Consider the following 15,663-nt stretch of genomic DNA (forward strand, 5'->3'; position numbering starts at 1 on the left):
TTAGGGATGAGCAGTGAGGTAATCAAGTTTGCTGATGATATCAAATTGTTCATGATGGTTAAAAGAAAAAGAGATTATGAAGAGCTCCAAAATGATCTCTCCAAACTGGATGAATGGACAGTAAAATACCAGAGACAATTCAGTGTAAACAAATTGGTTACCAACTTGAATTGCTTTAGAATTTCACATAAATGCTCATGAGATCTGAACTGACAGTGGCTGACCAGGAGTGAGATCTTGGAGTCATAGTAGATAGCTCAATGAAGATTTTGACTTAGTGTGCGGCAGCCATGAAATGGTGAATGCTATACTGGGCAACATTAGGAAAGGAATTGAAAATATAACTGCCAATATCACAATGTCATTATACAAATCTATAGTGCAATCACACTTTGAACACTGTGTACAGTTCTGGTCACCTCACTCAAAAATATTCAGGACAGACAAAAGAAAGTACTTCTTTATACAACACATACATTATAGAATTCACTCCCACAAGAAGTAGTGATAGTTACCAACTTGAATTGCTTTAGAAGAGGTTTAGAAAAATTCATAAAGGATAAGGACATAAATCCACCTCCACTGTCAGAGGCAGTATGCATCTGAATTAGGGATGGGGAGAAATTAGATACAATTCACATTTAAAAGTTAATTTATCAAATTCACACTTTCTGAAACAATATGAGAACCAAACATTCATCCTCCAAAATTCACATGTATCTGAATTTTGTGATGCAGTTCTACAACCAAACAATGTTTACAAAAGTACATGCATTAGGAGAAAATGTGCACAAAAATGAATATTGCACTCAGGTTCTGCTTGCAGGCTTCCCATAGGCATCTGGTTGGTAACTTTGAGAACAGAATGCTGCCCTAGATGAGCCTTTGGTCTGATTCAGCAGGCTCTTCTTAACTGTATCCACATGAAGAGGTTTGTTTCACTATTTCTAGAAGGACTCTCTCAATAAATCAAATAATAAATAAATACATAAAACCCCTCTATATTTGTTGCAGAAGCTATGGGTTATGTCTATAATTACGCCTCAATATATATGATAGGATGCAGAAATCAGCATTTTTGTCTGAAGGCACATGTATGTTAGGCAGGCAGCATTATAAAGGTCTTATGGTTTCTGTGTCTAATATATGATGTTTCTAAAAAGTCCTTGACAAGATCTCTTTAGCATGGACCAATAACTGCTTGGCCCATGAATACAAGAACTTCAGTCCATGCATGCACACTATAGAAACTTTACTTTTCCTAACAGCATTTAAACCCAAATCAGAACTGGTGCGGTGGTGAAGGCAGGGCGTCATCGAACACCTGACTTCTCGCTGCTGAGCATCAGTATTGTTTACCAAGAGGGAAAGGGGTGAGTCACTAGGACCTCAGTGAGGTGGGGGTGCAGTGATAGGAGTGTTGGATTGGTTCCACTGTGCCCACACTGCACTCCCCGCAACTCTTGGTAAGCAGCAGTGATGCTCAGCATCTGGAAGCCAGGTGTGCAATGCCATTTGGCTTTGTCAACCCACTGATCACTGCTGCACTCTCTCTCTCTCTCTCTGTCTGTCTCTGTCTCTTTCTCTCTCTCTCTCTCACACACACACACGAGAGAGAGAGAGAGAGAGAGAGAGAGAGGGAGCGCTACAGGAATATACTCTATGCAGATAGTATCAGTGTAATAGCTTCCAATGTGGAAGAAGGCAACTACTTTAAAAAAATGAAAAAGGCCTTATAAGAGTGCAGATCTTTATTACTGTATTCTTAAAGAGCACAATAATTATATAGGCACATTTATAAACACAGATTGGACACAGAACAATAATATATGTACATTTTCATACATATAGCTGAGTGTAGAACAGAGTTTTTGTACTTAGAGTAAAACAGAGAACAAACAGAAAACAGTATATTAAGACAGGATTTAATATGCATACAGTGCCATTTTACATGGTATTTAGTTTATGCCTTCATTCCCAACTGTAATCAAGTTTAAGCATATATAACTGTATTTCCCCTGGTTCATCCTACTGTTCTCTCTCCTTTTCTCTTCTATCTTACTTGGTGCTATTTTAGATTGTAAGGGTTGGACCACCTAAGGCTGCAATCCAATATACACTTACCTGGGAGTAAGTCCCATTGAACCTAATGGAGTGTCCTTCTAAGTAGACATGGATTGGAGCCTAAGTCATGCCTAGAGCAGACCTATTGAAATAAATGGTTGTAACTAACTTAAACCCATTGATTTCAATAGGTCTACTTTGAATATGACTCAGTTGGATATAATCCAGTATCCCTTCAGTGAAGGGAACTATTATTTTGCCTTTGTGGCTCTGTGACTTATGTAGAACCTCATTGCTCACACCTCTCAGTGTTACCTAGGCAACATAAACATTAAATGTGAGTTATTAGATAATTTAAAAATACTGATGATAATATTTTTATTTTTACTGAACAACAAAATCAACAATATAAAAAGATAAATTAAAATCAAAATATAAATCACAGGGTACAAAATGAGTTTTCCATAATAAGACTGCACTAAACTATTAAGTATGGCCTTGCTTTATAGTAGCATGGTCAACCTCTACTCTGTTGAGGTCCACATTCCCTCAGGAGTACTCCAATGGGGGCTTCATGTCAGCAGTGGGCAGAACTAGAACCACTGATGGACTGAGCCAGAGATAAAAGTGTTCTGTATTAACTAATCCAGAATAAAAATGGCTGTGCTTCAGTTTTCACTATGACTACCTCAGATTAGAATTCCCAGTCCTATGCAGGCCTACTCAGAAGTTTAATCCCACTGGGTTTGATAGGGGTAATCTCAAATTATACCAAGGATTTTTATTATTATTACAACTGTCCAGTAGCAGATGGCAGCACTCACCTGACCTCCAACAGCTGAGTTGCGGCTGTTTACTGGGAAGGAGAGGAGAAGGGGTGAGGCAGCTGGGAGGTTGGTGTGGTGCAAAGGCACTGGAAAGAACACCCAATTGGCTCTGCCAGTGTGTTTGCACTGTGCCAAACTCCCCGCTCTTCTTTCTGGTAAGCAGCAGCAACTTAACTGTCCAGAGGTCAGGTGAGCACTGCTGCCCTACCACACCATCCATTATTGCAACAGTCCAATACAGCTGTTCTGGAAGGCAAGTAAAAATACTTCCTATCTTAGTTGAGTGTGCATACACTGCAGAAGCTACCAGTTTGTTTTCAGACAATGGGGGAGGGTATTTTCCCTGAACTAAACCACCAGGAAAACGTTTTTAAAAATCAACTTATTATCAAAGAAAGTACTACCCCTTTCAGTTGTTCTGAAGATACAGAGAAACAAGGAATACACACTTTGAAAAGTCAGAAACTCGGATGGGACTGAAATATGGGCAGCTTCAAAAGGTGTCCTAGGCTCCAGGCTGCCCATCTGTGCTTTATATAGTCCTATATTATAGAACTTTATTAACCCCCTCAATTAATAAAAATAATAAATTAATAAAATAAATTAAAACACTGAAAATGCATTATTTACATCATTTTCAGGTATGAGCAGCTGACCCACCAACTTGACAGTTCGACTTGTACATATGTACCTTAACTATATTTCCAATGGTTACATTGGGACTTTCACCAAGTGACTCCTACTGCTAAGTTATAAACAAATCCATGGGTTAGGAAATTTTAAAAAGTAGAAACATTGTGCTGAGCCACTTGAATGCCACAGAAAGTCAAATGTCTATGACAAGGCCCAAAGATTTTCTTACCAGTATTACAAGAACTTCCACTAGCTAGTAGTACATTTCTGACTTTCATTCAAGGTGCTGGTGTTCACCTTTAAGGCTAATGCTGTTCTTTAGATCCCCCGCTGGCGGTTTGTGATAACAAGGGAGAGGGTATTTTCAGCTGTGATGTCCCATTTGTGGGACCCTCTCCCCATAAAGACCTTGGCACCAACTTTGTGGTCCTTCAGACAAAAAAGTTCTATTTCCCCAGACTTAAAGGGTTTCTAGATTTCCGTCTCCTGTTTTAATTAGTTTTTTTCCTGCCAATTATATTTTATATTCTTCCAGAAAATTTTATGTAAGCCACCCTAGGATCTTCATTTATTTTAAGTAAAGGGTGGTATATACATTCACAAATTAAATAATACAGGCCAAATTAGCAATTCTCCAATCTTCAGTCATGAGAACAGATTATCAGATATCCCAGTGAAATTTACATGAGAAGATTATAGGATCTTATCCCACCACTCATGGCTAATAAACATATTTTTAATCTGACTGTAAAGATACTACAAACATTCACTTTCTATGGAGATACTGTCTTTTTACAGAATAGTACCACATCAATTTTCATGTGGGGAGTTATTTCTTTCAAAGTAAACCCACTTCAAATCCTGCTACATGTCAAACATACCATCTCAAAGAAAAGGTGTTTAAAAACCTTAACACAGTTTAGTCAAGCTCTGATACAGAGTGTGAATTGCAAGCAAGGGTACAGTCAGACAAGCAAATCACATACATGCAGCACTGGGAGGAGGGGAATAGCTGCAGCACTGGGGGACTGGAGAAGACCTGTCCTGGGAGTGAGTACCTGAGCATCAGGGTGCTTGCTTGCTCGCTCCTCTGGGTTGCTGACTCTCAAGACAGCTGAGGTCCCTGGTAAGTGCTGCAAGGACTGGGACCCCCTGCCTGACCCTGAATCCGGAGAGAGGCTGCAGTCAATTTTGTAGACTTTTGCATCAGCTCCTGGCTGGGGAAGCCCCTTAGGGAGTCCTGAGGGCAAGGGCACTATCCCCTTCTATTCTTTTTTACCATTTTAGAGGAGATTGGTAGTGGGGAGGGTGTAAAGTGCATGTGTAGTTCCTGTGCAGGGTGAGAGCCTGTGCAGTGAACTGAATGATAGGAGAAAGTTGCCAGATGCCTTCAGAGTGAGAGTCTGCAAATGGCAAAAGACTGGCCCTCCCTGGGTGTGAGATGCAGGGGGAGTAGAAGTATCCTGTGTGAAAGATATTGAGTGGGTCTGACTGTTCCCAATTCTCTCAGAGGCCTACTGGGATAGCTAGTTCAGGTAGGTTTTGTTGGTGGGCTCCTGTACCCATATCAGGTGTTTAGGAGGAGTCTTAGTAGGGACATGGGTGATGCCACCTCAGATTCTATTATGATGGGTAGAGGAAGGTATAGCCATAGGGTGTGGTGAGCTACCATAGACGACAAGGGCAAGACTATCTATGCCTTGTTCCTCACTCCCACTCCTTTCATGGACGGGTTTCTCATTGATCATCTGCTGTGCCCACTGGCCTGGGTGTGCTGTTGTTTAAAGTGCCAGATTGGTACACAATAAGACCATACTCATCCATTATTTGATCATCATTATTAATTATTGACTCATCATTATTTGAGGGTGTCAATTTTTTGTGCATTACAGAGACCTGGGTGGGTGGGCCGGAAAGAGTTGATCTGACCCAGCTCTGCCCACCTGGATACTCACAGGCTGCAGGGATGGGGGCGGACAGGTTGCTGTGGTCTACAGAGCTTCAATCTCTGTCAACAGGAAACCATTCTGTCTTAGAGTTGGCTGTGAGGACCTGCACCTGGTGTAGGCCAAGGAGGCAGGAAACTAGGGTTACTGCTGGTGTACTGTCCACCTTGCTGCCCAGCTGCTTCTCTGACTGAGCTGGCAGAGGCCATCGTGGTTGTAGTATTGGAGGAGCCTCGAACGATAGTGCTGGGTGATTTCAATGTCCATGCTGAGGCTGCCTCTAGTGTTCTGGCTCGGGACTCCATGGCCTCCATGAAAATCATGGGGCTGTCTCAAGTTGTTACTGATCCAACACATAGGACAGGGCACACCCTCAACTTGGTTTTTGCTCCAGAAGGAGGAAGGGATGATCTGGAGATGGGGGAGCGGATGTCATTCCATTGTCATGGTAAGACCACTTCCTTGTGAAATTTAGACTCGTGGCTCTGATCCTCCCCTGCAGGGGTGGTGGACAGATTAAGATGGTCTACCCCTGGAGGAGATCTTGGAAGATTACTTTTTAAAAGTAATAAATTACAGTTACAATTACATGGCCCAAAAAAGTAGTAATTGCCGTTACAATTACAATTGCTCAGAAAGTAACTGATTACTTTACTTTTACTCAAAAGTAATCACTACAGTTACATTTCAGTTACTTTTAAAAAAATGCCTACAAAGTGCTGGCCTTGGCTGCAGCACATCTAAGTAGCCTAAAACAGCATTAAAAATAAGCACACACACACACACAGAGGGTAGTACGATATTTTTTTTTATCAGTAAGATTAACAGAATGGCATACCAGCACCTCACATCCCCCCAAACCCCCAGCAATGATGATACCCCAACATTTGAAATCAAATTGTACACTTGAAATGCTGCTTTTACAATACATTTCTGTTATGTCTCAAAACAAGATGCTCAAAGAGCACACCAGACAAGGAATGTATTTTTACAGTCATTACGCTGCCACGGGTACTGAACAGGCGTTCTACTGAATCTTGCTTCCAATACTTGCTACAGGACATCATCCTCCATCACAACTCACTGCAGCAGGCTGGCTTAGGGGACACAGAGCAGGCCATGTGGCATGCACTGCTCGGTCCTCCAGCACCTTGCCATCCCTCAGCATCTTCCACCTGAGATGGCTACCTCCTTCTGCCTAATGGTAGTACCGTTCCTGTATATCATAGCTCTAAGATTTCAGGTCTTACCTAACCTGAGACTATAAAAGGTGGGAGGGTTAAAGATGACATGCAAGAACCAAGGGTGATTTTGAGGTTTTGATGACTCCCTTCACTTTCAGTCTTATGGGATTAAGTGTGTTAGGACTGCTAGCAAATCTTTACCTGCCAGACATACTCCAGCATTTCTAAAAGATCATTTGAACCAGAATCTTAGTACATTTAATTATGTTGAATCATTGCAAGGAGATGCATGTATGTTGAAAACAGATCTTCGCATCATAAAAACAGACAATAGGATGAGCATTTTAAATTACCTAAGTAATAGAAACCTATTATCGTGGTAGATACAGAATTAAGGTTATGAATTAAACAATATTTTTGAGAGCAGCAAGGAGAGTGTTACTGAGAAAACTGGGTTTGTGGGAGGCCTAACTCTTTTAGATAACTTAGTGAAAAGGTTACATAGACAAACTACCACCGTGGACATCTGAAAACAGCCCCTCATGCATTCTACATTTAGAAGCTGTCCCTCACATGCTTGAGGGCAGGGGCTTTCCAAATCAGCAGACATGACATCCACGCAGGCCTGAGCCCTGCTTTCCCTTCATAAATCAATGGCTGAACCAAGCCGAGCTTCATTTGTGCTGTGGTTTACCGTCAGAAACATCCAGCATCCAACCAGCACCTTTTTCCACACCCCAGTCTCACATATTTAAGGCACATGGTACATTTCTGATTAAGGAAGGCCTGCTCTGCATGACAACTAGGAAGGCTGATAGCACTATCTTAACCATGCCTACTTAGAAGTAAGTCCTATTAGACTCAATGGAACTTATTCCAAAGCAAATGGAGTTGAATTTGCAGCCTTAAATGCCTTCCTTTAGAACTGCAGAGAACCTTTGGCCCTCCAGATGTTGTGGAGCTACAATTCTCATCATCCCTGGCCATTGGCTGGGGCTGATGGGAACTGTAGTTGAGCAACATCTGGAGGGCCAAAAGTTGCTGACACCTGCTTCAGACTGTAAGCATTGGGCTCAAGCTACACCTCTATAGGAACTGACATTTCTGACCCAGAAGCCCTCAGCTTTGCTCAGTCACATCTATGTGACTTGGAATACATATAGCACAAATAAAATTTCTACCTTTTGAGTGTGGAAAGGGAAGAGGACTTGTGTTTTTTAAAAAAATTCCATGACAGGCAGAAATTATCCACAACAAGATTTGGAATCAGCAAGATTCAAGGACGCAGTCATTCCACAGATCTGTTCACCCAGTTTGGCTTTCAGAGTGAATAGCGAGTTATACCACAAGTGCCTACATGCCTTATTTCAATGAGTTTGTCCTTTGAAGTTCTTCCACTTACATTATTAATTGTTAATTGTTCTGGCATGACAGTTGGTTGTGTAGGATACTACCATAAAAGTTCTACGGTGATCACAATTTGTTTCTAGCATTTATCCATTTTTTAAACAAATTTAATTAGGTTGATGCTTTTACTCTTTATGGGCCCTTGAATTATTGTTAAGTTTAAGGACTTTCTTCCACTGGGCTCTTTCCAGGAACAGGAGGTTGCCTTGTAGTGAGACCATCTAGGTATTGCCAACACTGATTGGCAGCAGCTTTTCTGGAAGTAGGAGAGACCCATGGAGGCACCTGCGGAATCGAACCTGTGTCCTTCTGCATTGCAAAGCAATTGCAAAGCATGTGCTTTACCACCAAGCTGCTCCCGTCTGTTACCGCCACCACCAGCCTTTCATGGCCCCTTCTCACCTCAATTTCCCTTGCATTCTGGGCAAAGTAAGGCAAGGTAAGTGCAATAGGGTTGGCTGGCATGGCTCGGGACACATGTGCCCTGCGCAGAACCGGACCCCTTCTGGGCACATGCAGGCTCGCCCAAGGAGGACCCCCTCCCCTCTCTCTTTCCCTCCCTCGTAGCTCAGGCACTTCTCTCCCTCACCTTGTTCTTTAAAGCACCCAGAAAATGAGTGCAGCAGCAGGAGCAGAAGGAGCCGCCCAGAAGGCAGTGGAGCCAAGGCAGTCAGCTGCAAGAGCCCCGGAAGGGAGAGAAGGAGCTGGCGCCTGCTTTGCCACAGGGTCCAGGCCGGTAGGATTAAGAGCCCTCTGCTTCTGCAGCCCAGGGCTAGAGGAAGTGCCAAGAGAGGCTCTTGCAAGCTGCCTGCCCTCGCCTTTCCCAGGCAGCCTTTTGCAGGTCCCTGGCTTGCACAGAGGCCATACTGAAAAAGAAGCCCATGCCAATCCAGATGAATCTGGCGCCCGATGGCTCTGCCATCAATGGGGCCACTTTGGCCGAATGAGTCTGGCACCAGAGGGTAGGGGAGAAGGAAGTTGCAGCCCCAGGATGGTGGCTGGCCGGCCCTAGATGTCCTCGCTGGTTGACCCGAGTTGCACCTTCATCTCCTCGGAGCGCCTTGAAGGATTTCTTTACCTGGCCTTTTGTGTTGTGGGAAGTTGGAGCTGTACAAACCCGCACACCTAAGATCAAGACTTCCCTTGCTCCCCCCAAGTAATGCCCAAACGTAACGCTGGAAACGTTAAAGTTGCAGCTCAAAAGTAATGAAATGACTACTTGTTCTATTATCAGCAAAATGTAACGAAGTTACCCATTCGTTACTCAAAAAAGTAATAAATAACAAGTAACTCCTTATTTGTAACGAGTTATTTATTTATTTTATTTATTTATTAAATTTATATACCGCCTGACTAGCAATAGCTCTCTGGGCGGTGAACATAAAATAGCATAAAAATACAATGAATAACAAAATAATACTAAAATACAATCATCAATCCAATACAATAAACATTTTAAAAAGTAAATCAGTGTAACTTAAAATGCTTCAGAGAATAGGAAGGTTTTGACCTGGCGCCGGAAGGAGAGCAGAGTCAGTGCCAGGTGTACTTCCTCGGGGAGACTGTTCCATAGTTCGGGGGCCACCACTGAGAAGGCCCTAGATCTTGTCATCACCCTCCGGGCCTCCCTGTGAGTTGGAACCCGGAGGAGGGCCTTCGTAGCAGAACGTAGTGCACGGGCCGGTTCATATCGGAAGAGGCGTTCCGCAAGGTATCGTGGTCCCGCACCGTATAAGGCTTTATAGGTTAATACCAACACTTTGAATCTAGCCCGGAAACATATTGGCAACCAGTGCAAGCTGGTTACTTCCAAGCTCTGCCCCTGGAGACTAATGGAATTCACTGGATTCCTGAATGCCCTGGTGGAGTTCCCAGTAGATAGACCCTGTTGAAGCCCTTGTCACACTGTACAACAGTGAGGCGCATCGGGCTCAACACAGGTGCCCCTGAGCATCCTGTGTGGCATTGTGGAGCCTGGTTTGCACCTTTGTACACCAGTCAGCTAACAGCAATGAAATAGGCTGGATGACGGCTAGAGTGCAAGTGGCAAACGACGTGCTGTGAGGCTGACCGGGCATGAGTAAAACATCATAACTGTGCCTATTATGTGGTGGTGAGGGCAGTGAAGAAGGCTCACTTCTCTGCCACCATCGCATCCTCAAGTAGTCATACAATGGAGCTTTTCCGTATTGTCAGGGGTCTGTTGACATTAACTAAGGGAAATGGAGTTCTAGGCCCTTCAGAGTCCCATTGTGAATTGTTTGCAAGGCACTTCAAGGGTAAAGTTGCTTGCCTCCATAGCAATCTTGATGCCCCATCCACATCTACTGTAGTCCCCAGTGAGGTGTCCAGTGCAACAGCTGCTGCAACTTCTCAGGATCGGTTTCAGTTGATGTGGCCTGATGACATGGGCAAGGTGCTTGCAACAATGCAGCCAGACGTGTGTCCTCTTGACCCTTGCCCTTCTTGGCTTATTAAAGCGTGCTGAGGGTGTTTGACTGAGTGGATCCAGGGTATGGTTAATGTGTCGTTGCAAGAAGGAGTGGTTCCAGCCACTCTGAAAGAGGCAATGATCTGACTGCTCCTGAGAAAACCCACTCTGGACCCACTGGTTTATGATAACTACCATCCGGTTGCAAATATCCTTTTTAGGGAAGGTGATTGAGAGAGCTGTGGAATACCAATTGCAAGTACTTTTGGATGAAACAGATTATCCTGCCTTATTCCAATCTGGGTTCAGGCTTGATTATGGGACTGAATCAGCCTTGGTCGCCCTGATGGATGACATTTATCAGGAGAAGGATAGGGAGAGTGCAGTCCTGATATTCTTACTTGATCTCTCGGCAGCTTTTGATAGCATTGGCCATGGTATCCTTCTGAGCTGACTTAGTGACATGGGTATCAGAGGCACTGTATTACAGCGGTCCAATCCTATCTCAAGGGTCATTTTCAGATAATAGTCCCCTGGCAGTTGTGCTTTGGGGGGCTGCAGGGTACCATCTTGTCCCCAAAGCTGTTTAACATCTATATGAAACCCTTGGGAATGGTCACCAGGAGATTTGGGGCAACGATGATACCCAGCTCTATTTCTCTATAACATCTGAATTGGGAGAGTCCATGGAAACCCTGGACTGGTGGCTGGATGAGGACCAATAAATTGAGTATGAATCCTAGCAAGATGGAGGCACTATGGGTTGTAGTTCCCGAGTTCAGATAGTTAGTCAGTTGCCTGCTTTGGTTGGGGTCATACTCTCTCTGAAAAAGTAGGTTCATAGTGTGAGGGTGCTCCTGGATCCATCTTTGTCACTAGAGGCCCAGGTGACCTCACTGGCTAGTGGTGTCTTTTAACAGCTTCAGCAGGTAAGACAGCTGCGGCTATTTCTGTACCGGGATAGCTTGACTACTGTTGTCCATGCACTGGCAAACTCCAAGACAGATTACTGTAATGCGCTGTATGTGGGGCTGCCCTTGAGGTTGGTCTGGAAGCTGCAGACTACTCACTGAGGCAGGGTATCACCAACATGTCACCCTGCTGCTGAAAGAATTGCTCTGGCTGCCTATTTGCTACTGGGCTAAGTTTAAGGTTCTGGTTTTGTTGTACAAAGCCCTATACAGCTTGGGACCAGGATACCTGAAGGATCGTCTTACCCTTTATATACACAGTCAATCACTACACTCTGCAGGTGAAGGCCTCCTGCAGATACCATCTTATCAGGAGATCTGTTCCACACAACACAGGACGTGGACCTTTAGTATAGTGGCACCTACCCTTTGGAATTCCCGCCCCTTAAATATTAGGCAGGCACCATCTCTGTTATCTTTTCGGCGCCTACTGAAAATCTTCCTCTTTCAACAAGCCTCATCCCAGTCTGTGTTGGAATTACTTTCTAAGATGTTTTTAAAGATTTTTTTAAAAGATGTTTTTAAAGATGTTTTAATATATTTTAAAGTCTGTTTTTATGGTATTTTAGAGTGTTTTTAGTGTTTTTGTTTGCTGCCCTGGGCTCCTACTGGGAGGAAGGGTGGGATATAAATTAAATATATTAATAACAACAACAATAATACTGTGAAAACTAATATTCTGCTCTGTGTGAAGACTGTACAATTTCAGGCTGCATGAATCAGTATTAATGGATAAGAAACAAACAAATACCATTTTCAAACTATCCTAACATGGCTACCAACATATGCAACTGCCCTATAATTCTTAACCTATATTACTTAGGAAAATATGGGAAGCCACATCTTTGAACACTTTCACTGCCTGTGAAAATTGCCCTTTGGAAATTTGGAGAGACTCAAAAAGATACAAAAGTGATTGTATATTCAAAATATGAACAATGTGATGCAGGAAACATTTCCCTCACTCTGCTGCCTTTGCTCTCAATCATGTTACTGCTAGCAGTATCTGAATTGTTATGTGATGAGACTACTGTTTCCAAAAAGAAGATGGAGTTAAGCAATATTAAAAAATGAGGCTGAAGCAGCCATCAAATCCGACAAATAAGTGTGTGGTTCAGTCCTTATTTCAATGTAAAAAAACAAAACTAAACCTTTAATCAGCTGAAAGGAACCTTATTCTCTCTGTTGAAAACTTGGTGGCATATATCTTAATCCAGACCTCATGTCAGATTGTCACCTCTTCTATTCTAAATTTGCTCTTAATTCTAAAGATAAATGTTTCCCTTGCTTACAGGCTAAGAACTAGACCAATACATCCTAAAAGCTATTCTAATATCAACGAAGTCTGATACAGTTAAGACATTAAGGCTTCTCTACTTCATAACAACTGTTCTAAGGTTTCCAAGGGACTCAACATGCATAGCTCCCACTGACCCAGTCTGAAATTAGAGATCCTGTTTCTGGTTAGTTTTGAATCCTTTTCTCTCTTCCTAAAGAGAACTTGATTCCATAATATACACTGTATTAGGTAAAATGTATATATCTGAATTCTAGAGAAATATACAATGTATTAGGCATGATGTGTAATATCAAGTAAACATTTAAATTGTTTAGGGAAAACCCCCCACAACTGATAGCATCTTATACAACTTCCAGTGTATATTGCCAACATTACCTAAATAATTCTGACAAGTTAACTTGTTGGGAATGTCATCTTAAATTTATAGATAAAGAAAACACACCTATGGGATGAAATTATGTCAGTTTATATTTATATTCTTGTGACAATTTTCACACTGCTCTGTTGTCTATCATTACATAGAACTATGCTGTAAGAAATTGAATTTTAAAATAAATAAGCTTTTGAATATTGGAATCACAATAAAACAGTTGTGCTAAAAATGTTGCTGACAACACCATTAAAACTGTGGCTTGAGTGGAAAATGCTAATTCATATCAACAATGATATTTAAGTACATTTAAATTTGATCTAGTTTTGCACATAGCATGCACTGCTATCTTCTTCAATTAGTCACTTGCATTTTAATTCATTTTTTAAAAAATAAAACCAAAACAACACATGGAAACCAAATGAATTATAATTATTTATACAGACCTTGCATCTGGTAACTGTATGGAGCCTGTCCAGGCTGGGGAGTGCTAAAGCTTGCACCATAGCTCAGAAAGCCTGTCTGTCCAGGTGACTGCGTTTGTGATAATCCACCTTCTGTCTTGATGCCTGCCCACAATGCACCTAAATCAGTTAGTGATAGCAAAGCTAGTTGTTCATATTTTAACAGAGGGCATTAAATAAAATCATGCAAGTATTTATGTATTTTAAGTATGCAAAGGCATATCAGTCCACAATCTAGTTAAGCTGCAATATCTGAATTTAAAATGATATAATCATCCTGAAATCCTTGTTTAATTTAAATCCAGCATGAATATACTGTAGATGTAACCATTTAACAATCCTACATTTTCAGTTTACATGGAATTTACACAGAAAAAGCCTAAACCACTCCAAATTTCAACACAAATTCTAAATTCCACTTCAGATGCAATCCATACATTTCCATACCTTACTTAATATATTATAAATATCAGAATGCCATAATTTACACACTTTTAATACAAAACCCACTTAGCTACTAGGCCTATGAGCTTTACAGTGCATGAGTTCAATGGGACTTACACCTAGGCAAGTACATACAGGATTATGCTATTAATCTCTTTCATTAGTAGATTAATCACCTAGAGTTGGTTAATTCCTGGGGCCCAATGTGCATACATACAGGCTCAGAACAGTAAAAACTGCAAACAATCCAAGTTTTAAGATTTCATTTAGAGATTTTGAAATTGAGGGGAATCTCTTTTCAAACTGAATGGGCCTAGAGGCATGTATTCAGTATAAACTGCAGAAGGGATATGACTTTTGCCACATAAACAATACAGGTGTCAAACAGATAAAATGCCTGAGAGATGCCTCTACAGATTGGAGTAACATTTTATAGTGTTTCTGTTTTTTTTACTAGAGACAGGAATTTCATCTCAGGCAACATTCAAACAACTACAACTCAGAAAACCATTTCTCCATTATTAAATGATCAGCTTCCTTGGGAAATAAATTATAGAGATACGATCCAGAAAAAGTAAAATGTCTTTAGTCAGATAGACAGAAATAACTTATTGCATCTCGCCATATGCATCGGCTCCTCTCCGTATGATTTGCATCCACACCATAATAAGCAACTACTAGGAATGTCTCATGGTGACAGGAAGACAAACAAATCCGTTGGATCCAATCTATGTGGTTATCTGGCATGAAAAATAAAATCACTATATGTATCATTCATACACAATATCAGGTATGTTAAAACTGGTGAAGCCTTGCTCACCTGCGCAGCGTGGTCGAGCAGGGCATAGTTGTGTCTGGGGGTGCCGCTGCCATCTTTGAGGTGGGCAATGTCATGCGTCACAGCATTATGCGCGTGCAACGTGCTGTGTGGAGGGGCGGGACCCTGGTCTTATTTAAGTCCAGGCAGCCCGAAGAGGAAGGAGCATCGCCAGAGCGCATCGGAGCAGGGGCGGCCATTTTACATCACCGCGTGGATGGCGCCATTTTATTTGGCACATGAAGCGGCTGGAAGGGGTCTGTTTATGGGCCCTGTAGGCCCAGTTGATTGATCCCTGGAGGGGGTGGGAGCCTAAAGCAGCCACGCGGGCGGTGCCATTTGGGCGTGGCAGTTCTGTGGCTGCTGGTACAGGCCTTTTAAAGGCCACGTGTTGTGAGGCCGGACCTCATAATAGGGGCCTAGCCGGCTGGACGTCCAACCCCCCCCCGGAAGTTAAGGTGGGGTTGCGCTAGGCGTTTGTGAGCAGCACCACGTTAGTGCTGCTAGTTGTTAAAGAAAGACACACACACATAAACTACAATAAATTAAAAATAAATAATAATAAAAGGACAAACAAAACAAAATTATACATAGTCATAATATTAAAATACAGTACAGTACTATAAAGTAAATACATAGCAAAGCCATGCCTCCCAAGAAAGGAAAGGGGGGGCCAAAGGGGAAGGGAAAGGCCTGTAGACCTCTGCAAAAAAGGCACCCCCCAGTCCCTACCTCTTCTGATGAAGAGGAGGTGCCTCCATGGGTGGCTATTTTGGCACGCTTAGAGGCATTGGAACATCGTGGG

General features: G+C 42.4%; 1 protein-coding gene across 13 annotated transcripts in view; it reads right to left on the reverse strand.

Annotated features, from left to right (window-relative positions):
* Positions 1-15,663, reverse strand: part of EYA1 (EYA transcriptional coactivator and phosphatase 1) — a 145,181-nt gene that overhangs the window by 87,549 nt on the left and 41,969 nt on the right. For 7 of the 13 annotated variants that reach the window (XM_061601163.1, XM_061601203.1, XM_061601195.1 and 4 more), the window contains one exon: positions 13,580-13,717. In XM_061601163.1, coding sequence (XP_061457147.1) covers positions 13,580-13,717 — 138 coding nt within the window. The remainder of the gene's footprint in view (positions 1-13,579; positions 13,718-15,663) is intronic. The other 6 variants (XM_061601221.1, XM_061601212.1, XM_061601190.1 and 3 more) reach the window with 1 other exon arrangement.

The sequence above is a fragment of the Rhineura floridana genome, chromosome 1 (assembly GCF_030035675.1).
Source record: "Rhineura floridana isolate rRhiFlo1 chromosome 1, rRhiFlo1.hap2, whole genome shotgun sequence".
NCBI classification, from domain to species: Eukaryota; Metazoa; Chordata; class Lepidosauria; order Squamata; family Rhineuridae; genus Rhineura; species Rhineura floridana.